The sequence below is a fragment of the Podarcis bocagei genome (assembly GCF_964188305.1).
Source record: "Podarcis bocagei genome assembly, chromosome: 13".
In the NCBI taxonomy this organism is placed as follows: domain Eukaryota; kingdom Metazoa; phylum Chordata; class Lepidosauria; order Squamata; family Lacertidae; genus Podarcis; species Podarcis bocagei.
In genome coordinates, this window is record NC_138138.1 from 12,305,642 (window position 1) to 12,331,627 (window position 25,986).

Here is a 25,986-nt window from a genome sequence, read left to right on the forward strand (position 1 = left end):
CCTGTCAACTGTCCCCTCTCTTTTAGATTTTTGATGTGAACCGGCTTTATTGCAATGATATTCACGCGATGGCCAATACCTATGGCATTGAGGCTGCCTTGAAAGTCCTTGAGAAAGAGATTAAAGATGTGTTTGCTGCATATGGTAAGATGGTATTTTTATTTTATTTTTCTTGATACAGCAAGAAAAAACAAAAAAACACAAATACCAAATTACACACAGGAATAACCATAGACACATAATTTTCTTAACAAACAATAAAACATATATTGGTCTTAACACTAAAGACCCAACCTCCCGTCTATTCCATATCTTGATTTCATATTACTGATTGCCGATACACACTTTTATCATAATTAAACTTTTTTTTTAATATATCTAATTTCTTATATCTACCTTGCAACTATTACTGAAGTTCCTCGAATGCTGCAACAGTAAGATGGTTTTAGATTGTCAGTTGATCCTAACTGTAGATGCAAATCATGGCCTATCCGATCAAGCTTTGGGGAGGAAAAAACTCAATTCTGCTTGTATTGGCTGTATTTCCCATTCTCTCGTAACCTGTGTGCTCTTACAGGCCAAAGAGATGGTGAGGCTTTAGTAAAGATTTACCAGCATGACTTAAAGGAAGATATTGGAGGACAGGCTCCATTGAAGTCCCCCTTTCATCTCCCTCTTAACGTTTTAAAGAGGCAAAGCTCTAACCTTCCCCCTTGTTTTGACAGGGATTGTGGTTGATCCCCGGCATCTCTCTCTGGTGTCGGACTACATGTGCTTCGAAGGCGTTTACAAGCCACTCAATCGGTTTGGGATACAGTCCAATTCGTCCCCCTTGCAGCAAATGACATTTGAGACGAGCTACAAGTTTCTGAAGGAAGCCACAATGCAGGGTAAATAAACGGGGCAATCCGTGCTATTTCAGTGCCGTATCCAAACCAGATTGCCTGCAGGACCCAGATAATCCACTCTATCCAAGCATACCCGAAGCTACATGGCCACTACCATCTCTGCCACCTTTGCCTCAAATAGAATAGTTGTCATCTGCCTAATTAGAAGCAATGGGGGATATGTGGCCTTCCAGGTGTTGGACTGCAATTTCTGTCATTCATGACCCTTGGCCATGTTGCCTAGGGGAGGTGGAAAGAGGAGTCCAGCAGCACTGGGGGGTCAGAATCGTTCTGTTATCCTAGAGAAAAAGTATGTATGCAGGCATAGATGATGTGCAAGATCAGTCCCTCAAATTATGAGCCTGGTCACCCTTATGAACACTTTGCATGGAGCTATTTACCTTTTAGGGGACGCGGGTGGCGCTCTGGGTTAAACCACAGAGCCTAGGGCTTGCCGATCAGAAGGTCGGTGGTTCAAATCCCCACGGCGGAGTGAGCTCCCATTGTTCGGTCCCAGCTCCTGCCAACCTAGCAGTTCGAAAGCACGTCAAAGTGCAAGTAGATGAATAGGTACCGCTCCGACGGGAAGGTAAATAGCGTTTCTGTGCGCTGCTCTGGTTCACCAGAAGCGGCTTAGTCATGCTGGCCACATGACCCGGAAGCTGTACGCCAGCTCCCTCAGCCAATAAAGTGAGATGAGCGCCGCAACCCCAGAGTCGGTCACGACTGGACCTAATGGTCAGGGGTCCCTTTACCTTTATTTACCTTTTACCCCAAGTTTAACTACTCAATGGTCATATCTGGTGCCTGCCCCCATCAACACTGACATTGGCAAAAAGTGACTAACTGATCTTGAAATAATAAGGATTTACCTGTCTTTTTCATGAATTTCGAGGTGGGGTTCGGGGAGCAAAAAAATTTTTGGTTATTGGTTCATTTCCACATTTTATTTCGAAAGCAATTGTCCCTCAGGTGATCACAATTTCTACTGAACATTAGCTGTCTAAATTTGCATTGCTGGTGATAATCACATTTGTGATTTAGTATGAATGAGAATTCTGGGGGACAGTCTTACCACTCAACCGAAACAGGTGTCAAAGCCGGACTTCTTCTTTAAAGACAATTCCATTCAGGCGGAGTGCTTGTTTCTGGAAAGCTTTGTCATCAGAATTAGGACTCATAGTTAAGATCTCTTCTAACTAGCTATGAGCTGGCACAGTAGTAAAAAAAGACTGGGAAGGGCCAAATTCGCTGCAAGAGCCCACACATTCACGGAGTCTCACTAAGCCATAGTTTGGATTACCATGTCATGTGAACATGTCATTTGCTATCAAAGGATCATTGGTCCCTGCGATATCTGCAGTGTGAAATGGCCTTTGTAGTCTCCAGATCTAGTCAAATGATGTAAGAGGATCTCAGAAAAATTCCTTTTGGAGACCTGTGTCATCTCTGAGATATAGAAATTTAAAAATAAAATAAAGTAATAGCATCTTCTAATACTTTTTAAGCTTCTACTTAATTGATTTGATAAAAGATGGATCAGCTAAAATGAGATGGATCCTCAGTTTACATCCAACAGCAAGTGGCTATGCTACTCCTACACACACACACACACACACACACACACACACACAGCAAGCCAAGCAAGTCCAAAATAGAATTGATTTGTTTTTTATTTCTTTTTTTCTAGGCTCCCATGATGAACTTCAGTCTCCTTCTGCTTGCCTCGTGGTAGGAAAAGTTGTCAAAGGAGGAACAGGCTTGTTTGATCTGAAACAGCCTCTAAAATAGTGTGCCTGCTTTTGCTTAACTTAAAGACTATTAAACTTTTTTTTCTAGAAAGAAACATGCTGCTATTTTTCTTTGTTTGATTTTGGGTTTTTTCAGCTGTCATTGAATGTAAATACTACGGTTGACCTTATTGAGTTGATAACTACTTGTGCCTTCGGATCTTCAGGAATTATATTTAATAATAATAAAGGTCTTGTGCTATTCCCTCAGTTTGTGTTTTTATTTACCTGTGGGTTCATAGACAATATGTTCTGGGTTTGAGATGTGTTACCAGACAGTCTGGCATGAAAGCTCCATGATGCTTTTCCAGCAGGAAGTGAAGGCTCCCTATGTGTTCCTGGTCCCAAGCCTTGCATGCCTGTTTCTGGTTGCCAAGGAAGAACCTTCCTCTGCAGTTTTTTTAGTATTTCCTGGCGCCTTGACTTAAACCCCCATTTTTAATTCACCACCAAGGAAGAAGTGAAAATCTACAATAGGAACAATGGGAGAATAAAGATCTACATCAGGATCTGCTGCCCCTGTTGCTCAGTTGGTTGAGCACAAGACTCTTAATCTCAGGTTTGTATGTTCGAGCCCCAAATTGAGCAAAAGACTCAATTTGCATTGCAGGGGGTTGGACTATCCTTGTGGTCTCTTCCAGCTCTATGATCCTGCTGCTGAAGGCAGTCGCCTCACCTTGCCTCATGAATGGGCCAGACCAGCCCTGAAAAAGCAGCCCCTTTTTAATTTGGATCTTACTTTCTGTAAAAAAAAAAAAATTGGCTAAATATTGATATGCAGGTCAATGGAGCACATGCAGCCAGGCATTTCATTAGGACTGGGATTTAAACCACACTGCAGCCTAACTGGTGTATCTCCTCCAACCTACAACATAGTTTGCATTGGTAGGGCAATTTTCTTACATATATTTAAAAATTATCTTGTATGTAAAATTTGGTATGCTTATATTTGAGACTTAACCTTGATGGAAAAGCTTGAAAGGGTACCAGGAAGAAGACAACGTAAGAATCTACCAAATCTTTTACAAAATGTGTTTCATTTGCAACGAGGAAACAAAAATGCTTATAAAGCACCCCAAGACACACGAAACCTGTGGAACGACAATGTTTTAAAATGGGCAGCTATTGAATTTATTATTATTATTACTATTACAACTGAATGCAGCTGTGGTTGCAATGCAATGGGGCAGGAACTGCCAATTGACTACATGTTTGTTCCTACAGTCAAAAAATGTTTATATCTATTTTATCTGTAAACTGCCTTGAGTCTCTGTCAGTGGAAAAGGTGGGTGGTAATAATAATAATAATACCTCTATAATTATATGTATACATATTCATATTTCTCCTTTCTTTCACCCACCCTAAGCAAGAAATAAGAGAAAGAACATGAACTATATAGCCCTGTGTTCTTTGCCGCTACATATCCTACAGCCCAATTGCAACCGTCACACTATTAATAATAACAAAAAATTACTCATTTATTGTATTTATATATCATCTCTATCTTACAAGGAGCTCGAGGCAGTACATTATTCGCCTCACATCAACAACCCTGTGAGGTAGGTAAGGCTAAGATACGGTCTAGTGGCCCAAAGTCATGGCTTCGTGGGGATTCGAACCCTTGCCTCCCAAGAGCCATGGATTCCACTCTGTTTTACCCCGGGCAGTCGCCACTTCCGCCCGGCCGCAGAAAGGGCAAAGCCCAAAAACGGTGGGGGGGGGAGGGCTGAAAGGAACCCGGAAGTCGCATCTGCATTGCCGAGCGTTGTCACTCTACCATTTCCAACCCTTTCTCTATGGACGGCGCAGGGCTTTTCTCCGCCCCTTCCCTTCCCCAGCTTCAAAGCGGCAGCGGGTTACCTTGCGGAGAAGGCGCCGGGCTGCGACGTGAGCTGCGTAGCGCTGTGCCAGTGGCGTCGTTGGCCCCGCCTCCCCCTCACACACACCGGACACCGTTTCTTTATCTCTCTGGGCCGCTGAGGGGAACCAGCCGAGAGGTGTTGAGGTGAGTTAGGAGCGGCCCTCGGGGGGCTGAGTGAGGGCTGGAGATGGCCGTTAGGGGCCGAGGAGGAAGAGGAGGCCGCGCGTGCCGCCCCCACCACCCTCTCAACGGTTCATTTTTCAAACGCGTTCCCTCCCTGCCCCGTCAGGGAGACCCTTGGGAGAAGAAAGGGTCTCTCGTCTGCGCATGCGCGCGCAGCAGGGCCGGCCCACCCGTGAGGCCAGGTGAGGCGACCGCCTCAGGCGGCCGGGTCCTCAGGGTCGACAGCTCTCGGCGTCCATCTTTTCTTACTCTCAGCCCCCCAGGTTCCTTGCCTCACGCTGTCTTCCCTTGGCAGGGAAGAAGGGGGCGCCCCATTTGGGGGGGTTCGCCTCGGGCAGCCAAATGTCTTGGGAAGGCCCTGTGTCAGTACGAGGGGCGAAACTAGGGAATAAAATGCTATAGAATACAGTGGTACCTCGGGTTACATACGCTTCAGGTTACAGACTCTGCTAACCCAGAAATAATACCTCGGATTAAGAACTTTGCTTCAGGATGAGAACAGAAATCGTGCTCTGGCGGCGCGGCGGCAGCAGGAGGCCCCATTAGCTGAAGTGGTGCTTCAGGTTAAGAACAGTTTCAGGTTAAGAACGGACCTCCGGAACGAATTAAGTACAGTGGTACCTCAGGTTAAGTACTTAATTCGTTCCGGAGGTCCGTTCTTAACCTGAAACTGTTCTTAAAGTGAAGCACCACTTTATCTAATGGGGCCTTCCGCTGCCGCCACGCTGCCACAGCACGATTTCTGTTCTCATCCTGAAGCAAAGTTCTTAACCTGAAGCACTATTTCTGGGTTAGCGGAGTCTGTAACCTGAAGCGTATGTAACCCGAGGTACCACCGTACATAAGCTGTGAGGGGTGGGAAGGAACCCTTAGTTTCATCCCTGGTAACAGATAAGCAACAGGAGCCTCAGGAGCGAAGTGGGAGGGAGACAGTTGGGCTTTGCCAACCTTTTTTTGCTCCTGCAGAGCTCCTGTGCTTTAGACAGTTGCATGGCAGAGCTTGCCCCAGTTGCAGCCTCGTGCTGGGTATTCCTTCGCCAGCTCTATCATGGTCATCACGCTTGCCAGTAGCGCAGGATCCCTACCTGGAACAAATAAGATGAACAAGATGCATTTGAATTTGGGGAGAGGGGCATGCAAGACATTTGCAATGTTTGTGCATTAAAAGTCTTGATTTCCCTCCCTCCCCTTGCATACCTATGTAAGGTGCTTTGTTCCTGCATCTCCAGTTGTAGGGGCATCGTAGAAGTTACTGTTGGGCATTTCAGTCTGGAGTCCTAAGATGGCATACCCATAGAAATATTGAGAAGGCTAATATTAGCAAAACACTCTTCCTGTATGTGTTTTGTTTGCACACGTGCCCTCTCTGGATAGTTCCTATCACCAGCATTCACATTGTGCTCTTTAAGTAATTAAATTTGGCTGATGTGATTTTTATTACTGCATGACAACCCAGTGAGCTTTGTGACTGCAGAGGCATTTGTGTCTTGTGCTCCTGGATCTAAGCCCAGTACTTAAGCCATTGCACAGTTCCCACCACCTTTTGGAGCCCTGCTTATTTGGTTCCTCCCATACTAAGAGTTTTCCTTTACCAAACAAAAGTACTGTTGGTTAGAATTAAGGTAGAAAGAGCCCATTTGTTTTACAGCCTTTTGAATCACTTTCTGCCTTTTGTTTTGTTTTGTTATTACCAGGCCTATTTTAACATTTCATGCCTTTGGAGTAGCATTACCAAGTCTGGATTCCATGTCTTTCCTTGTAAGTAAACCCGAACGAATTAGGGTGAGTGTCAAACACTTTCACGATTTAATTAGCATTTCTCTGCACGTCCTTTCAAGGTATAGGGCTTGCTTTATGAGACAGAGCTGTGTTGACTTTGGACTCAGCTATACAGCTGCAAATAAAATGTTTTAAGTGTGTTGTAAAGTGCAATATACGAATGTGACACTTGATGGCGATGGTGAGCTATGACAAATCCCATATTTTTTCAAAATGTTTTTTAAAAAGCATTTTCACAACGTTTCCTTTTCAGAAAGCATCTCATCCTATGAGGGTGATGACAGAAGTTAGGAACAGCACACATTGATTGCAATCCTAAGTGTACTTTCTGGGAAAGAAACAATGTTCTTGAGGAAAGATACAGTTAGTTTCAAGCTGGAACTGATAAGTTCACTCGGTTCAAAATTATGATTTGGGTGTGAAGTGGTTCTTTGTAGGTGGACCATTTTTGACAAAGCTGGCCACTGCTATCTTAAAGAAGATCCATAGCAGTAAACACAATGTCATGCAGTTTAAGCAGCTAGACTCAGTGCTGATTTAACATGTTTAACTTTTTTTTTCTTTGCTAAATGTGTGCCATCTTAATTTTTACATGCTATATAAATATATGAAAGTTGTTTTTTTCTGAAAAGTAGCTGTGAAATATTTGACTTGAGGAACAATTCAACAACATACACTTAGCATGGGTTAAATGTTATTTTTAAACAAATCCAGACATTTACTTGGCATTAGTTTTGTTGGAGCACTTAGAGATATTTTAAGACATGGCAACTCAATAGCATACACTTAACTTTGTTATTTCGATTGGGGAGGGGATTAAAGCACTGAAAACTGTTACCATAGTAATTTTAGCTTGCCTGAAGAGTTGTACACATATATATGTATGTGATTCTTAGAAATCACCTGAGGAAAGTTAATTAGAAGTTTGATTTTAGATTGGACTAGAATTTTAACAATCCCAGTTTCCCAATTTAACTTGTGTTGTGCTCATTCATTATGTTATTAATTAATCTTAAGAAGCAATGCATTTCTAACAGTGAAAAAACTTCAACTCCACATTACAGATTCTTTTTATAGGCATGGGGATTTTTGTATTTTTAGTAAGATTGTTTCAAGTTGCCACAAAACGATTTTGCTGCTTCAGTTAAACTTAGTCATGACTTAGCCTCATTGAAGCCAGTGGAACAAGTTAGACACAACTCAGGACCAAAATAGATGCAATGGGGCCAGCCAGGCTTGTTCACATATTTCTATCACATACACACTTTTAACATCAAGAGAAAAATGTGGGTGGGGGAATGAACACTTTATCTCCCTTGCTTCAGGTGCTATTCTTTCTATCTTGGCTTTCCAAATTGAAGCTAGGGTGGGAGAAAAGTGTCTGAAATTAGGTAAGGTGGGGAGAGGGCAGGATGTTGTTACTAAGGGAAGATTTTTGCAAATTGCAAACCATGAATGAGCAGTGAGAAATCATTCTCCCCTTTCACATAGCAGTTCCTTCCTCTGATCCTGATTTGAGGCAAACCATGTTTTACTGTTTGTCTGAAATGGCACACTAGAGCTTTTGCTTACACTGCATACCATAGTGTGCTGGTTCAGATAAAACAGCAGGCTGCATGGGGGATTGCATGGGAGCCTTAGGTGTAATATCAAGGCATTATGTCTGAACAATCTCTTTGTTGCTGCATTTTACGTCAACAGAGATTTTTTTCTTTGGTTAAGTGCAATTAAAATAAATGGTGCCACATTAAGTTATGCCTTTGTGGGGTTTATTTTTCTAGCGGTGGATGTCCGAGAAGTTCATTTTTGAGGGCTTGAGGGAGTTGGAACTGTTTGGAGGTAAGTGCTTTAAATGAATCAATTATTTCCTTAGCTGTGCTCCATGTTTCTCAGTGCTGTGAAAGTAAGTTAAATACTTGACAGCACATCTGTAGGTGTAATTTCAGTTCTGATCCTGGAGGAACCTCACAAAGACAAATGGTGTTGGGGAAGATGTGGCTCTTGGCTTAATTTCATGCGACCCACAGAAACAGGGTTGTACAGAGAGAGAGCTATATAATCCTACCGTGATAGAAATGCTGCTCAGTTGGCTTTGGCTCAGAGTTGGGTTTTCCCATGGGGCAAAGACAATAGGACAAAGGTTCTCTGCTCCTAGCTTACAAAATCTGTCCACTGTTTCATGAGTTGCAGTACCCACTAGGAGCTTCTCTAATGTGGATTGTGCTCTTACCATTTATTTTGACTGGATTTCAATGAGAGACATTTCCAGTGACTCTAATACATTGGTTTGAAACTGTACCTGTTCATAGGAATATTAAGAGATTTCCGCCACAAATTCTGCTTAAATACTCAAGCCTTAAGCGGCTATAATTAACCAGATACGTCCCTCATTCTGTTCTGCAGTAACAAAATTCTGGGTTAGAAATTAAACTGTATTCTTTGAGCCAATTCCAGTGTTCCATGAGCATGAGATTAGAGACCTCCCAAGCCAAACAAATGCCCTTTCAGAATGAATGTGCCAGATTGCTTGTTTGGAAAGCTAACATATCAAGGGAAAGGCTGGAGTAGAAGTCTTCTTGATATGTAAGCTTTGCCCGTGCAGGCAGAATTTTAACATAGGGACACTTTCAAACTAGCAATTGCTTGTTCCCAGACTTCTCAACAAATTAAACATTAATATCACTGGGTCTGGAGAGCATCCATCAAATAAATCTAAAAGTACTCAAATGTGAAATTGCTGAACTTTAAACAAAAAAATACGTAACACCTCTAAAAGCTGTCTTCATGCCAGGTGATTGGAAAGTATTTTGAATTGCATCTCATTACAACTTACAAAAAGTCTCTGAATAGTAATGACTTGACCATTGAGCCCTAGTGAGTCATTGTCTGAATCTGTCCCAGGTCTCTGAAATTTTAGGGTGACAAGTTGTCTACTATGTCATGTTGCTTCTTTCATGGGTTTTGAGCCTCATGTGAACCCTCTCCCTTTTTCCTCTTTTTTTTGCATTTGTATCCAGTTCTGATTTCAAGGCCATCTATTGAGCTGCCCTCCTTTAAGCTAGGCATAATTTGACTTTAGGGCAGATGGCTTTTTTAGATATCAGCACAAAACATCTATTTGCACTTAATCTGCCCTGACTACTGAATTCGGCCATCCAAACTTAATTTTTCTCCAGTGTTCCTATCACTGGTTCAGTAGGTTATTTCCCTCCCCATATCTTTTAGCACTGACTATTTAAAGTGATTTATTTACAAAAAGCAGATTCAGATGTGCTTGTGGATTGTAAAATCCCCAAATTTAAAGTAGACTCATTGAAATGGATGAGCTTGAAAAATCCATTGATTTCCATAGGCCAACTGTGAGTAAGCCTGTACTGTGTAAGCTAGTTCAGAACTGGCTCCTGGCTCCAGTTTTGCAGTCCTCATATTTCCCTCTTGCTTGGCTGTGGTTGGGTTGTTGAGGCTCCAACTCACAATGTTGGAGCCGCAAAGCAAGGATCTCAAACTATTTCTTTTTTTCCCTGTGATGGAGAATTGGACACTATACAAATGGCGCTATGCCTCTTGAGGGAAGGGAAGTGTAGCTTGAAGTCTCTTCTCAGTTTAAATCTGTTTATGTGGATAAGTTTTAGGGGAACAAAATAGCATAAATCAGATCCCCCAAACCAGCAAGGAATTACTATTTTTGTCCAGTAGCAGTGGTCAGAATGACACTAGTGTAGGTTATGATACCCTTTTGAGGTTATTTGAATATCTCTTGTAAATGAATTGATTCTGGTTTTGTTCTTGATGGGTATCTATTTAAGAAAACACAGTTGAATGAATGATTGATTTCTTTACTCCAGAGCAGCCTCCGGGTGACTCTCGGAGAAAAGTAAGTGACCTTTGTAGGCTGTGGTGCTGTGGCCTATTGCATGGAGATTTGTGGACATTACGACATTTTTTTCCATTTTGCCTTATTTATACATCTAATATTTTCAGCTCTACATTTGTGGGAACAAGGTTTCAACCTGGAAATAAGATTTTGGTGTGTGGCATGTAGATTTATTTTAGCCTTAAATCCTGGATTTTAAATGGTTGTTCTCACTAGTAATGTAAAATTATATGGCTGTTCAGCTGATCTTTTATTTTTTAAAAAACAAAACAATAAAATGCCTGTTTAAAAAGAAAATCTGGAAGTAAGATAGTTGAACAGCTATTAAAAAATATTTGAACCACCCGTTTTCTCAGCCTATGCTCAAATTCAAGAGTTAATGGCCTGCCAAAATCAATTTGCACTATCTTATCACAATTGTGGCCAGAGCTGGAAAAATCCCAGGGACCTGGCCAATTTGCTGACACCTAAGATTATTACTATTCCATATCAATGTGAATATGAGGAACATCTAGTAGTCCACAGCTACCTTCCTATCCCTAGTTACCTAGACGAAAGCCCCACTGTATAGGATTACAGTGTAAAACTAATAATTGCCTTCCTGACTGCAACACACACATACCATTTATTGAACTGTTGTGATGTCATGGAACGTTCATAAATATTCTAGCTTTTCAGGGTATATACATTAGCATTTACAACCTTGCGACAATGTGCAGCTTCTGTGAGAGAAATGAAAGGTCATTTTCACTGGGGAAAATCATGTCATGTAGGAACAAGAGGAGCTATTGAGTAGGAAAGGAAGCCGAGGCCTGTGAAAAGGGCCCAGAAAGTTGGGAAGTTGGTAGCCAGAGTAGCTAATGAACTGGAGCAGAGTAGGCAGTGTGCAGGTTTGAGGAAAATAAGACAAGAGTTGACAGGAAGCTAAGGTAAGGAAGGGCCAATGAGAAAAGCGGAATGAGGGATGTATTTTACATGATCTAGCAGTAGAAGGGGCTATACTGTTGACAGGGAGAGAAGGAAAGATAAAGCAGTCAGGCAGGCTGAAAGCTGAGTGAGGATAAAGCAGAGAGAGGTATTGGCTGAAGTAGGCAAGGCAGAGTGGGCAGTGGGAAAAAATGGTAGAATCTTAGCATATGAAGGCTAGTGAAGGCTAAGAACTAGATAAAATGAAGCTGGGAAAATCTCACATGGGAGTCTAGGGATGGGGTGCTTGTGTTATACTGGTATGGAGAGAATGAACAAGGTAGTATTTGGGGGGTTGTGGGCCAAGGATGCTAAAGAGATTGATTGGGAGAAGAGACGAGTAGGTGGTCAAATCTTGAGTTGCTAATTTGTACACAAGATTCTTTTTCCAGTCTTGGCTCTGTTTTTTCCAGTCACACTAGTAAAAGTACATCTGATTTTTCCAAACACATGTTATTAAAATATAGGTCCAGCTAAATTTAAGTATCCAAAAAGCCATCTGTTTAGAGGCTAGAGTATTTTATAAATTCAGAAGGAGAAGGGTTTTTTCTTTCCTGTTTTCTAAATTTTTGCCATTTACACCAAAAGAGGTCCTGTGTTGAAACCCTTGTGGGCAGCTGTATTTGTTTTTCTTGCAGGGACTTTTTGTGTGCTGTACTTCACAAGTAGCATTTTAATTTACGCTTTTTTACTTGTTTATAAAATACCAAGTTCAGTAGAGTTCCTCTGCATGGATAGAATTTTTCAACCAGTTGCTGTTTCTGCGTGGAGATGTAGAAAATACCTTAAGAAGTTTTGGAAGAGGGGGAGGAAATGTCATAATAAAATGTACTGGGGGAGGGGATCTTGATGTGTAAAAATAGCAGATTAGCTATTTATTACAATACAAAACTTTATGCTTTACTAACATAACTGCCTTCATCTTAAAAGAGTTTTAGGCTGCAGTCATAAGCACACTTTCCTGAGAGTAAGCCCCATGGAATTCTGTAGGACTTCCTTCTGAGTAAACATAATTAAGGTTGCACTGTTAGACACACAGCTGCCATTATGCTGAAGTCTGACTTTTCCTGTTCGTTTTTCATTTCCAGTATCTGAGTTTCTTTGCAGGTTCTCTGTTTTTATTATTACAGGCATTTTCCCATTTATGAAGCGCATTCAGTGTGCATTGTGCTTTTCAGACAATTGAAGCGCAAATAAGGGAAGTGAATAAAAAACAAGGGTTTCTCAGTAAGATTGCAAAGGAAATACAATGACTGTGCACCTTTTGGAAGCTGTGGTAGGAACATATGAACCATTGATACATCTAGCTTAAGAACCTTATTTGACTGACAGTGGCTCTCCACATTTCAGTCATAAGTATTACCTAGCCCTGTTTAATTCTTCTTTTAGTTAGAGGAGATGAGGATTAAACCTGAGATATTATGGTACCTCCTGTAGGGCAGAAAGTGGTGACAGGAAGTTTTGAAGTTGCGTGGCACTTCTAAACCCAGATTTCAAATCTACATGTGGAAATGTTTGCATCTGAAAATTGTAAATTTCTTGGATTTTGATTTTTTGTGCGCTGGTTTTGAGGAGGCAGGCCACAAGAGTGTTCTGGGAGGGAATTTGATTATACGAGGTAGCAAAGGAGACCATACATAATAAGCTGTGAGAGCAGTGAGATTTTTGAACTCTGAGCATTATCCTATACATGCCCCCTCAAAAGTAAGTTCCGTTGAGTTCATTGGAACTTGTGCATAGGATTGTATCCTAAGGTTACAAAAGGCTATAAATGATATTTTGGAGAGATTCTCCAGTCTCTTGCATCTTACTCTTTTCTTTTCCAGACCAATGAAGCAAGCTCAGAATCTATAGCATCCTCCCCGAAAAGGAACACCATGAACTGTTATTTGCCCGACAGCAATTGTTATGAGTTACTGACCATAATAGGTAATGTTTTGATTTTAGTTTTGGGTGTTTCACTTTTCATAGTACTGAAGTTCTCCTCATTTCCTTAGTTGACTTTGTTTATGAGTTGAATAATGTTATCCTTTCTTGAGGTTCTGTTATTTTTAACAGCACTGATATTGGCTGCTGTTTTCTTTCTAGGCATATACTGTACTGTTAAGCCATAAAATGACAAATAATTAAAAAAGAAACATTCTCTTGTAATGCAGTACATTAGGGAAACTGCGACACCTCTGGGTGGGTGGGTATTGGGAAGGAGGTACCAGGCCACCCATCATCATTGTCACCTCTCTCATTCCAGCTTCAGCGTTTTTGCTGAGTCTGGAGAAAATTGTTTTGGTTCTTGGGCAATCAAATGCTGCCCTCCCCATGCTATTTCAGGTGAAGCTGGGATTAGGAGTCAGTGTGTTCTGGGGTGAATACAGAATCTCAAAAATGCAGAATTGGACATCTATCAGGTCACTCATACGTGTGGGGTTAGTCCTAATCAGTTGCTGTTGTTCACCTTCCATTCCCTTGCCATTTCTGATGCAGTAAAGCAAAGCCCAATGCTCTTTCCACCTGTGCTACCGTATTTTGCGCCCCATAGGACGCACCGGCCCATAGGACGCACCTAGTTTTTTTGGGGGGAAATAAAGGGGAAAAAAATTTTCCCCCCAGGTGCGGGGCTGGAAGAACCTGGTCGGGGAACAGCGGGAAGGCGCGCTCCGCCTCCCCGCTGTCCCCCAAGCTTGTGGGGCTGGCGATGGGAAGAAGTGCGCTGAGCCCGGGACTGCAGGCACCTCTGCGCAGCCATCGGGAGCCGGGCGGGACTTCGCGCCCGGCTCCCGATGGCCGCGCAGAGCTGCGCTGAGCCCGGGACTGGAGGCGGCTCTGCACGGCCATCGGGAGCCTCTAGTCACTTTGAAATGGATAAGGTTTTATATCTGTCTTGCATTCCTTGCATGTTGAGAAGAACAGGTTCCATTTTCAGGCAAGGGATATTGCAAGGTATTTATTGTACAGTGGTGCCTCGCAAGACGAAATTAATTCGTTCCGCAAGTCTCTTCGTCTTGCGGTTTTTTCGTCTTGCGATGCACGGTTTCCCATAGGAATGCATTGAAAATCAATTAATGCGTTCCTAGGGAAACCGCCTTCAGACCAGGTCCGGGGACAGTCTGTCCCCGGACCTCTTCTGAAGGCTGGGGGGGGGGGACAAGGGCTTTTCTTCCCACCCCCAGCATTTTAAAAAACCCTGGGACAGCGGAGGACTTCTCCGCTGTCCGGGCGATCTTAAAATGCTGGCGGGCGGCATTTTTAAATCCCCCCGGACAGCGGAGGACTTCTCCGCTGTCCGGGGCGATTTAAAAGCCCCTGGGAAGGCAGGCAGGGGGGACAAAGACTATTGCCCCCCGCCAGCCTTCAGAAGAGGTCCTGGGGGCAGCGGGAAGCGAAGCGCTTCGCTTCCCTGCTTCCCCCCGACGTCTTTTGCAGCAAGGGGCTGCGGGGAGATCGCTATCTCCCCCCAGCCCCTTGCTTCAGAAGAGGTCCAGGAGCAGCGGGAAGCGAAGCGCTTCGCTTCCCCGCTTCCCCCGGTCTTTTGCAGCAAGGGGCTGCAGGGAGATCGCTATCTCCCCGCAACCCCTTGCTTCAGAAGAGGTCCGGGGGCAACGGGAAGCGAAGCGCTTCGCTTCCCCGCTTCCCCCGGACGTCTTTTGCAGCAAGGGGCTGCAGGGAGAGCGCTATCTCCCCGCAACCCCTTGCTTCAGAAGAGGTCCTGGGGGCAGCGGGAAGCGAAGCGCTTCGCTTCCCCGCTTCCCCCCGACGTCTTTTGCAGCAAGGGGCTGCAGGGAGATCGCTATCTCCCCCCAGCCCCTTGCTTCAGAAGAGGTCCTGGAGCAGCGGGAAGCGAAGCGCTTCGCTTCCCTGCTTCCCCCGGTCTTTTGCAGCAAGGGGCTGCAGGGAGATCGCTATCTCCCCGCAACCCCTTGCTTCAGAAGAGGTCCGGGGGCAGCGGGAAGCGAAGCGCTTCGCTTCCCTGCTTCCCCCGGTCTTTTGCAGCAAGGGGCTGCAGGGAGATCGCTATCTCCCCCCAGCCCCTTGCTTCAGAAGAGGTCCGGGAGCAGCGGGAAGCGAAGCGCTTCGCTTCCCCGCTTCCCCCGGACGTCTTTTGCAGCAAGGGGCTGCAGGGAGATCGCTATCTCCCCGCGGCCCCTTGCTTCAAAAGAGAAGACCCGCTGTCCCCGGGGGCAAGCTTCGTTTTGCGAAGCAAGCCCATAGGGAAATTCGTCTTGCGAGGCAACTCGAAAACGAAAAAACCTTTCGTTTTGCGAGTTTTTCGTCTCGCGAGGCGTTCGTCTTGCGGGGTACCACTGTATTCAAGTTCCATTTGTGAAACCTGTCCTGCTCTCGTAAACCCTGATAATTGTCCAGACACCTCTTCCCTCTCCCCAAACCTGTCATGTCCTGAGATGGCAAATTCAAAAGTCTTCTGAAGACTTCCTTTTTAAAAAAAATCTGAGCTGATTTTCCAACCCACTGTTTTCCAAGGTGGTTGTTTCACTTATCTTACTCCTTAATTTTATGCATCATACAGCTTCAAGAGTATAATAAATGGGATTAAGAAGTGTGACTACTTCTTAACATTCTGCAGTTATTAACCATGTGTATTACACAAACATTGTATCACCATGAAATTTGCTATGGAGAGTTTCATTGGTGAGGTGTGCATTTTGTCTTAATTTCAGAAAAATTACATAGAAAAAGTAGCTTGAGACATAGCAATTTAAACATTTTTTTTTAAAAAAATGTGCATTTGTATTTATTTTATTACATTTATATCCTGCCTTTTTTCCATCATGAAACTCAAGGCAGTGCCCATCTATTTCCCGGGTGATCACTCATTCAGTCACTGACTAGCAGCCCGGAATGGCTGGGGAAACCCAGCCAGATGGGTGGAGTATTATTGTTGTTGTTATTGTTATTCTATCCAGACCTACTATGTTTCAGCAAGGAGATGGCCTCCTGAATATTCAGATCATACCTTGTGATGGGTAACATCCTTCATGATTGTTTTTTATCTAATGATGGTTTATCATGCAGTCTAAATCATAAAACAGTGAGCTAGAGCAGGACTAAGTTAGTCACACATAGAATCCATTAAAATCAGTGTGAAAAGTTTGCCAGGACTTAAGCCCCATTGATAAAAGAACATTGTGATATAATGAATGATTATTATTGTTTCCAGACATTGCTTACTGACAAAAAGGGGGGGGGGTTAAAATTATCTTACCTCCAGATATTCCATTGTGGTATCCCTTTTGTTTGTCTGAAAATTTGTGTTGTAGAAGTTTAGCATTTCCATTTTATTTAACAGAGGGAAGTTATAATAAGCTGATCATTTGCTTTGTTTTCTGCTAGTTGTTTATTGGTTCAATTTATAACATAACAAGGCACAAAAAGAAAATGAGTAAGCTGTATATAAATGAACACCATAACGTATTAACAAAATGAAATAAGTAGGAAGAAAACTGAGAAATTCAGCTTTAGAACCTAGATTAAGATAGGTTTTATCTGAATTCTACCATAATTTCAAAAATAGATAACTGCCAGCAGGAAAATGCTTCAGTTGAGATTTTGTGGAAAGTGTTATTGTGACAAAAAAAATGCCTCTTATCTTTTCAGGCAAGGGCTTTGAGGAGCTAATGATAGTGAATCTTGCACGGTATAAACCAACAGGAGAGTTTGTCACTGTCCGGAGGATCAACTTAGAGGCCTGCACCAATGAGATGGTGGCATTTTTGCAGGTAGAGGTAGCAATCTTGTGCAGTTAGTTTGCTTTGTCCTTAGTTGGAGATGCTTACCTTCGTTCAGCCTGAATTACTATGGTAAATGGCACTCCTTTGCTGACATTCCACTTTCTTAGGCCCCTATGATTCTATATACAGTAGCGTTGTTTCATCTGTTAGTGGCTGGGTTGTAGAACTGAACAACTGACAAAGTCTCTGTCTTAAGACTAGATTGACCAGTGTTTCCCAACCTTTATCCTACTGTAGCCCGCTTCCCAATTTGTTTCCTTTCTATGCCCCCCATGGGCGTAGCCTAGAGGGGGGATGGGGCAGCTGCCCCTCCAAATAAGTGAAAATCAATACAAATCTGAGATTCTGCCCCCTAACAAAAAGCCTGGCTACACTCATGCCCCCCGTCCTACCAGTAGAAAGGTAGCTATTTAAAGTTTTTGTTTGTAAATAGAACATTTTTAAAATATTTTTTAATAATTTATACAAAATACAATTGCATAAAATGATAAAAACATAAGGAAATATTGTTGAAGCACAAAAACATAGAATCATGGAGCTGGAAGGGACCCCAAGGATCATCTTTCTAGTCCAACCCCCTGCAATGTAGGAATCTCAGGTGAAGCATCCATGACAGATGGCCATCCAACCTCTACTTAGAAATCTCCAAGGAAGGAGAGTCTAGAACCTTCTGAGGGAGATCCATCTTCCATTTATTATAAAAAGTAAACAGAAGAAGAAGAAGAAGAAGAAGAAGAAGAAGAAGAAGAGGAGGAGGAGGAGGAGGAGGAGGAGGAGGAGGAGTTTGGATTTGATATCCCGCCTTTCACTCCCTTTAAGGAGTCTCAAAGCGGCTAACATTCTCCTTTCCCTTCCTCCCCCACAACAAGCACTCTGTGAGGTGAGTGGGGCTGAGAGACTTCAGAGAAGTGTGACTGGCCCAAGGTCACCCAGCAGCTGCATGTGGAGGAGCGGAGACGCGAACCCGGTTCCCCAGATTACGAGACTACCGCTCTTAACCACTACACCACACTGGCTCTCTAACCCTAAATAACAACACTTATTTAACCCGAGTTATTTGATACAGAGGGGGAAACCTACAGATACAGTCCAAAAGGCACACAGGGAGTTCGGAATATATGGGAAAATTTTAAAAAACAAGTGGTCCTCACTGACCTGCTGCAAAAAGATCTTGTCATCTGAAGGAACCCTGGCTGCCTTGATAAAACACTATAGCCCCCCCCCCTTACCTGGGAGTAAGGCCTACTGAACTCAGTGCAGTGTTCTTCTGAGTAGACAGTCAAGTCAGCAGCACCAGATGACCCCACTCGGCTAGGCCCTGGGGTGAATTTCATCCCGATCCTTGCAGAGCCGGACATACGCTCCCGACGGGCCCCATGCTCCTCAGCAGCATCCAAAGGCCCTGATCCGCTAGGTGCTGGAGTGGATTGCACCCTGCACCTTGATGAGTCAGGCCCAGGCTGCCCTCGGGACCAGCACTGGCGGCAGCAACACGCAACTCTGGCTCGCCCAGACTTACCTGACCTGAAGGTTCTGGGTCACAGGCTCTGCTGGCCAAACGGGAGCCTCAGTGATCACCCCCTTCCGCTGGAAACAAACCACGACTGCTCCAAGAAACCGCATGTGGCAAGAAGGAGCCAGCCAATCAGGGTTTTTAAATGCTTTTTTCCCTTCACTTCTCATGTCCCTCTGTGGCCCCATAGCCTCATGCTATGGCCCCCCCATTTATGTGATTTTCACCTGTGGCCCCCTTGGAATATCCTGCCTAAGACCCCCAGTTGGGAAACACTGAGATAGACGACAAATTCCTGTCCTCCTGAACTTACAAGAAAGGAATTTCCATAACATCTTCCACTGCTAAATTGCTCTTACAGTTGGAAGATTTGAAGCTTTAAATGGCTCCTTTATAGGGTAATCCTATGCATGTCTGCTCAGACATAAGTCCCTGGTAAGATAAAAATGACTTCATGATGTGGAGGGGAAGAGTTAGTAGAATGAATCATTAGGTCCTAAGCACCACAGAGAGACTCAATATTTTTGTTCATTTTATATTGTAGTTTATTGGTCTGCTTATAATGTAGTAATGCATTATGAATTGCACTGTATTCTCTGTCATCTGAAATGTCAAGTGGTCTTCAAGGGCAACTCCATGGATAGTATATAACAGTAATTAATCTTTGAGATTAACAGTGACCTATCTAACAAGTGAATGGGACGCGGGTGGCGCTGTGGGTAAAAGCCTCAGCGCCTAGGGCTTGCCGATCGAAAGGTCGGCGGTTCGAATCCCCGCGGCGGGGTGCGCTCCCGCTGCTCGGTCCCAGCACCTGCCAACCTAGCAGTTCGAAAGCACCCCCGGGTGCAAGTAGATAAATAGGTACCGCTTACCAGCAGGAAGGTAAACGGCGTTCCGTGTGCTGCACTGGCTCGCCAGATGCAGCTTTGTCACGCTGGCCACGTGACCCGGAAGTGTCTCCGGACAGCGCTGGCCCCCGGCCTATAGATGTGAGATGGGCACACAAACCCCAGAGTCTGTCAAGACTGGCCCGTTCGGGCAGGGGTACCTTTACCTTTATCTAACAAGTAGGGGCAGTTGCTAGTTGTAGCTGATAAGAAAAGCTTTCATGACAAACCAGGAGCAAAATTGGGTCATGAAGACACTACAGACTGCAAATATGTTCTTTCAAGATACTGGGATCCTGTTAATGCTGAGAACATATAGATAATCCATCATTGTCAACTATGACTTACATGGATTTAGTTTCAGATTGTTCATAAGCACTGGTTTGGAATAGAATTTTATTACTTTTAAATGTTTAAAGGTGATAGCCAATGTAAGTCTTACCCACTGAAATCAAGGAGGTGTTGTTGTTTTTTAGGAAGTGCCTGTAAATGTTATCTTTGAACACTCAAGAGTAATACAGGCTGCAAGTCTGAATAAATTATATGAGGAAAGTCATGAGCAGCCTCATACCCAGCATACTTTTCCAAGAAACCAAAAATTTGATAGTTTTGAAAGAAGTGGTTAGAATGAGGACGATTTTGAAAGGTTCAGTCCGCCATCTTGATTCAAAATGGTGTCCAGTTGTATCCAAACATAGATGAAAACCCACTGTTTAATCTCAAGATCCATTATAAAGAATTGGGTTACAATATCTTAACAAGTGTCCAAATGCATAGTGAACAGTCAAGCAAGAAACTTGCCAAAGTATATAGTGTATGTGTGTATGTATGTATTTTCCTGTAAAAAGAGAGGGCACCTTCATTTGAAGCTGGTATCTTTTGATTCACATAATATGTTTTGCTGAGCTGCACCCCAAATTTAGAAAACACCTGGCCAGCAGAGCTAGTTATTTAAAAACAGTCAAAGCTGTCAAGCAGTTTACAAGATTAAACAATAAGAAACCTTGATTAGCTTGTTTCCAAATATTACCTGCTGTATAAATAAAGCTAAGCAAATAAAATTACTAGCAAAATGCTGTTTTATTTCTGACCCTTTGGTTTGGTTTACTCCTGTTACAGTGCAGTGGTGTTTTTATTATTTTATTTGTCTCAGTAATTCATGTGGATTAAGTATTCAAATTCTGATTGTACCCTGAACTGGCAAAAGAAGCAGTAAGCCATGATATAAGTTGTGAAGGGGTGTCAATTGGCCAATTGTTTTCCCCCTAGAGTATCCATACCTCTTGAAGTTTCCTTTACTCATTTGTTAAAAAAATAATTGTTGTCTTATAATTTTTTGCTTTCAGGGTGAGCTTCATGTCTCAAAGTTCTTCAGCCACCCAAATCTTGTGCCATATAAAGCAGCCTTCATAGCCGACAATGAACTGTGGGTTGTTACAGCTTTCATGGCCTATGGTAAGTAAAACTTGAACCTTCCTCCACCATTAGACAGGATATAGGTTTAATGCGAGGACACATTCAGACCCCCATGATGATCCTATGCACTTAAGGTGCTGTAAATGAGGTGAGGCAGCTTCCTTTTTTTCAGTATTTGCTCTGCATGTGCTCTTTCCAGGAAAGTTTTGTGTTAGCCCCAGAGACAGAGTATTCTGTTAGGCTGTGGGTGGTGAAATTCCAAGTGAGGCCTTTCCCTCTCTGTCTCTCAATCATAAGCATAACCCACAGGAAGGGAAACTTGAAAGCCTTTTAAAAGCAAATGAAGGTTTCAAAGCATCTTCTGTGATAAAAATTCCCTGTTTGAGGAAAAAGAGAATTTTGTAATGATAGAATTTAGCTTTTGTACTTGTAACCAGCCTTTGGTTCAATCAAATTTAACCTTTCTCTCTACGGATGTCGTCTCTACAAGGGAGGAAGTTTTGTTTGGGGTGGGGTTCTATTAAATTGGACCAGAAGTTACTTTAGTCTTCTCAAGTGTAGTTATATGTGCTTGAACTTATTCCCTCTGGCATCTGAAGGCAGGTCTATGCATGTGTCTGTCTTCTACAAATAATGAGAGGAGCAATTGTTAAAACAACTGGGTTTAGTTTTTCTGGAACCATTGAAATATCTTGTTTTTTCTCCTTTTTTGTAGGTTCTGCTAAAGACTTAATCTGTACACATTTTATGGATGGGATGAGTGAGCTAGCTATGGCTTATATCCTCCAAGGTGTTTTGAAGGCCCTTGATTACATTCACCATATGGGATATGTTCACAGGTAAGCCCTTTAAGCAATAGAAAGCAAATTTTAACTCTACTGAGGCCTAGTATCTCAACTTCCCACAAAGATTTAGGAAGTTGTAGTCATTTGAGTGCAATTTCTTAAAAAAACGTAGTCCCTTGGTAGAGCTGTAGTTTCCTGGACTGCTTGTTTGGTAGCCATTACAGTCAAATGGAGTTGAAGCTGGTTTGAGTTTGTGGTGTAGACAAACAATACAAGAAATGTTAAAATATCAAAATGAAGTTGTCTTGCTCCTGCACAACGCAAATTACCACTGGGGTTTACTGTGTGTTTGCCCCATCAGCATGGAATCTATCATACGGAAGCTGAGCTGAGCTGAGCTGAGAGCCTGGCTCTCAATGTAGGAACAGCGTGTATGCATGCAGACATTCTGCCCTTACTGCTTGCAAAGAAATGTCCCTGTGAAAATTAGTTGTCAGTCGTTTTGTCCCTCTAATTTTATCTTTTTTATTAGGGTTACTCTGTTAAATTGTGAACCAGGTAGCCTCTCTCTCAAGTCTAGTACATAGGTACAGTCCAGATTGCCATGTTTTCATTTGTTACTCTGCATTAGAAGCATGGACTGGAACCTGAACAACAAGTGTGCTCAGCTAGTCTTACTAGGTTTGGTAGGGAGAAGGAAAGTTTCAAGGCTTCTCCCACTTATAAACATAGATATTGAAGTCTTGCCTTGACTCAGCAATCAAATGGTTGCTGAGTATGATACATGACTTCCTATTTGCATATAGTATGTAGTGTTACAATATACACTTGCATATACTTGGATCCCAGGCTTTAGATTTCCTACATATAAAACTGAGTAGGGTTGGATGGGGGGTTTGTGGCTGCTTTCTCTCTATCCTCTTTGTATGCAGGAGCGTGAAGGCCAGTCATGTCCTGATTTCTGCAGATGGGAAGGTGTACCTCTCTGGCCTGCGCAGTAACCTAAGCATGATCAGTCATGGTCAGCGTCTCAAAGTAGTTCATGATTTCCCCAAGTATAGCATCAAGGTTCTGCCATGGCTAAGCCCAGAGGTCTTGCAGCAGGTATGTTAGAATCTTTCTTAGTCTCGTTTACTTAGCCCTCGAGTGTACAGGACCAACGCTTGCCAAATGTGTGTCATTGATAAAACAAATTGTTCTGTGTAATACCCCAACTATGGTAGCTGTTCAGGTAACCTCCCCACCTCACCGACTCCACTTTTCTAAAAGAAACACTGAACTCTTACACTGAGGGCTTGAGCTTAAACTGAGGGGCTTGAGGGGTGTCACCTCCTCCTCCTCGTTGAGCAGATCCTGGGGGTCTTTTGTGAAACGTGGAAGTAACACTGAAAGCACATATAAAATTGGTACAAGGCCACAGCTTGGGAGTAGAGCATCTGCTTTGCATGCAGAAGATGCCAGATTCAATCCCTGGCCTCTCTAGGCATGGGTGTAGCCAGGGTGGGGGGCAGCTGCCCCCCTAGATCATGTAAAACAATAGAAATACTATAACACTAACTGACCAATCATGTCAGTTCTGCCCCTGCCCAACAAAAGTCCTGCCCCACAACAAAAATCCTGGCTACACCCATGTCTCCAGGGAGAGAACTTGTATCTGAAACCCTGGAGAGCTGCTGCCAGTCAGTGTAGACCAGGGATAGTCAACCTTTTTATACCTACCGCCTGCTAATACATCTTTCTTGATGGTAAAATTTCCTTACCACCCACCAGTTCTCGATGGAAGGAGGATTCAGCTTGTGCTGTAGAACTCCCTACCGCCCACCTAGAATCCTGAAACGCCCACTAGTGGACAGTAGGGACCAGGTTGACAAACCCCTGGTATAGACAGTACTGAGCTAGAAGGACCCAGTGATCTGACTGGGTATGAGGCAGCTTCCTCTGTTCCTAAAATACTGTCTTTTTGTAGGTAGCAGTGATAGATTCTTTGTTTAATTATTTCCTCCACAGTTTAAACAGGACTCACAATGGATTAAGCACCTTATTTTCATTTTATCCTTTTAGAATATCCAAGGCTATGACGCAAAATCTGACATCTCACAGTGTAGGAATAACAGCCTGTGAGCTGGCAAATGGTCATGTCCCTTTCAAGGATATGCCTGCAACTCAGGTAGGGAATGTTCTGCTCTACTTCAGCCCCCGCCTGTACTATTATCAGAGCTAAAAGTATTGCCGCGCTAGCCGTGTTACTGTAGGGTGAGCTTTTCTGGTAACCCAAATGCACCTGCTTTCCCCCTCTCTTGTACTTCAGATGCTTTTGGAGAAGCTAAATGGCACTGTCCCTTGCCTGCTGGACACAACGACTATTCCTCCAGAGGAGCTGACCATGAAGCCATCGCGCTCAGGGGTTAGCACTGGGCTGGGGGAAGGCATGGCAGCCAGCAGTGCCAGGGCCTCTAATGGCGAGGCGGCACCACATCCATACCACCGTACCTTCTCGCCCGCCTTCCACCACTTTGTGGAGCAATGCCTACAAAGGAACCCGGACCTGAGGTATAGCAAAAACAAAGAAATCTCACTGACTGAGGAAGGTTTGAAAAGGCTGGTGATGTGGGAGACCTATGTGATGCTTGGTATACATTGAAGCCTTTTTCCTAATAGTATGCTCATGGGATGGTAGAAGGAAGACCATCACTTGGTAGAATCCATATTCTCTAACCATAACCTAGGTTCTGGCACCAGAACGTGGAAGGCCTGGAAACCCCCTGATTAGGGTGCACTTGATAATTGTAAAGCATCTGGTGGAGGAGACTGAGCTAAAACACCCTGCAGGGCTTGATGAATCAAACCAGCTGTTTGTGTATACCTATAAAGCAGATTCTCATAGTGTTGGCTGGTAAAAGGGGAACATTCAAAGTCTTTATCAAACAGATCTGCTCTCAGAAGGTGCAAAGCAATAACAAAGTATGTAAATGTCCTCTCTGCTTGAATGTATTCACCTGTTCCAAATATGCAGATGTAGAATGACTTTTGTGATCAGTGTTGATACAGTCAGGATAGCCGTTGATGTAGTCATACATGTAGCCACAGCAAGAAACGTCTTCGATGAACTACTAGCCCAGGTTGATAGAGAGGATGGTGGCTTTCAGGTGTTATCAAATGTAGTTGGAACAGGGATTGTATGTCCCTTGCAGTTCCTATTCCCCACTGTTCTTTCATTAACCTGGATATGGACGTTCCGAAGCTTTTTCTCACTTGGGGCAGATAGGAAAGCCACAAACAGTGGGCAAGTGTTTCTTATAGCTTCACCATCCTGAAGCTATAAAATGTAATATTTACTGCTTTCTCTCCATCCTTATTCCTTCTTGTACTGATACGCCACCCCTTCGTGTTATTCTCTTGAACAGGCCAAGCGCAAGTACACTGCTCAACCATTCCTTTTTCAAACAGGTAACACTTTTGCCCCAGTAATATTCTTCCTCTTTTTCATCATGCTGTAGCAGAAAGTAGGCCTCCAGAAACCGGGGGGGGGGGGGGGAGGGACCTGTTGCTATTGGAACTTTCTCCTGTGATAATGGGACTTTTCTAGGATTTTGAAACTCGGAAGCTGCTCTTGGTTTTTATTTTATTACAACCCTTGGGTGAATGAGGGCACTTTGATCTGGTGGTGGGCAAGAGGGCCAAGGGATTGCAAGGAACACAAAGCACACCTCGCTACATATGTCCAGTGAGCCAAGGAGATTGTTCCTGCAACTCAGGATTTTGGGGGCTCCCCCCCCTTCCTCACTGGCTGTGAGTTGCTCCAACACTATTCTGTCTCTCCCCCAGCCTTGCTGAGGCTAAAGTATCTACCCCTTAGTAAAAGCACTGACCCAATCCTACTCTGAAGGTTAGGAATTTTTTGTTTTTCAGGTTTGTCTGCCTATTGAGAAAATGCATGTAATCCTGCTTATGTAATTGCAATGGCCTTGCTGCTGGTCACAAGCCTGAAACAAATAGCAGTGTCCTTTGGTAATGTCCCTTGCCAGACACATCACTCAGGCTGTATACAGTTTATCAGTGATACCAATGCATGATGGGGGTGGGTGGGTTGGGGGGGGGGTTTGAGAGTTTATTTTGTTGTATTGTGCTGAGCCTGTAGCTATACAAAATTTGGTAATTTCCCCCATTTTTCTAATGCAGGCGTGGTTAACCAATTCTTTGGCTCAAGGGCTACATTGGTCAGCCCTCAGTGATGTATGTGACCACCCCACTCTCTTCACTTGCACACATCTGTGTTGATCCGCTAGGAAGGGGTGTTCTA

At 43.5% G+C, this 25,986-nt stretch overlaps 2 protein-coding genes and 1 long non-coding RNA gene across 3 annotated transcripts in view; 2 read left to right on the forward strand and 1 right to left on the reverse strand.

Moving 5' to 3' along the window:
• The window catches only part of POLR1A (RNA polymerase I subunit A), a 41,501-nt gene extending 38,614 nt beyond the window's left edge, over window positions 1-2,887 (forward strand). The window contains exons 32-34 of the mRNA XM_081166043.1: window positions 27-144; window positions 726-890; window positions 2,578-2,887. Coding sequence (XP_081022169.1) covers window positions 27-144; window positions 726-890; window positions 2,578-2,678 — 384 coding nt within the window. The 3' untranslated portion in view covers window positions 2,679-2,887. The remainder of the gene's footprint in view (window positions 1-26; window positions 145-725; window positions 891-2,577) is intronic.
• LOC308571411 lies at window positions 1-4,674 on the reverse strand. The gene is made up of 3 exons (XR_014001401.1): window positions 4,539-4,674; window positions 1,963-2,035; window positions 1-107 (listed from the first exon to the last, which is right to left on the reverse strand). It is a non-coding gene; the product is annotated as an uncharacterized lncRNA (long non-coding RNA).
• Window positions 4,483-25,986, forward strand: part of STRADA (STE20 related adaptor alpha) — a 23,739-nt gene continuing 2,235 nt past the window's right edge. The window contains 13 exon segments of the mRNA XM_081166538.1: window positions 4,483-4,683; window positions 6,417-6,480; window positions 8,283-8,340; window positions 10,347-10,375; window positions 13,168-13,270; window positions 16,952-17,073; window positions 20,832-20,940; window positions 21,617-21,740; window positions 22,619-22,790; window positions 23,748-23,780; window positions 23,782-23,853; window positions 23,995-24,236; window positions 25,091-25,133. Of these exon segments, the coding sequence (XP_081022664.1) occupies window positions 6,469-6,480; window positions 8,283-8,340; window positions 10,347-10,375; window positions 13,168-13,270; window positions 16,952-17,073; window positions 20,832-20,940; window positions 21,617-21,740; window positions 22,619-22,790; window positions 23,748-23,780; window positions 23,782-23,853; window positions 23,995-24,236; window positions 25,091-25,133 (1,119 nt within the window). The 5' untranslated portion in view covers window positions 4,483-4,683; window positions 6,417-6,468.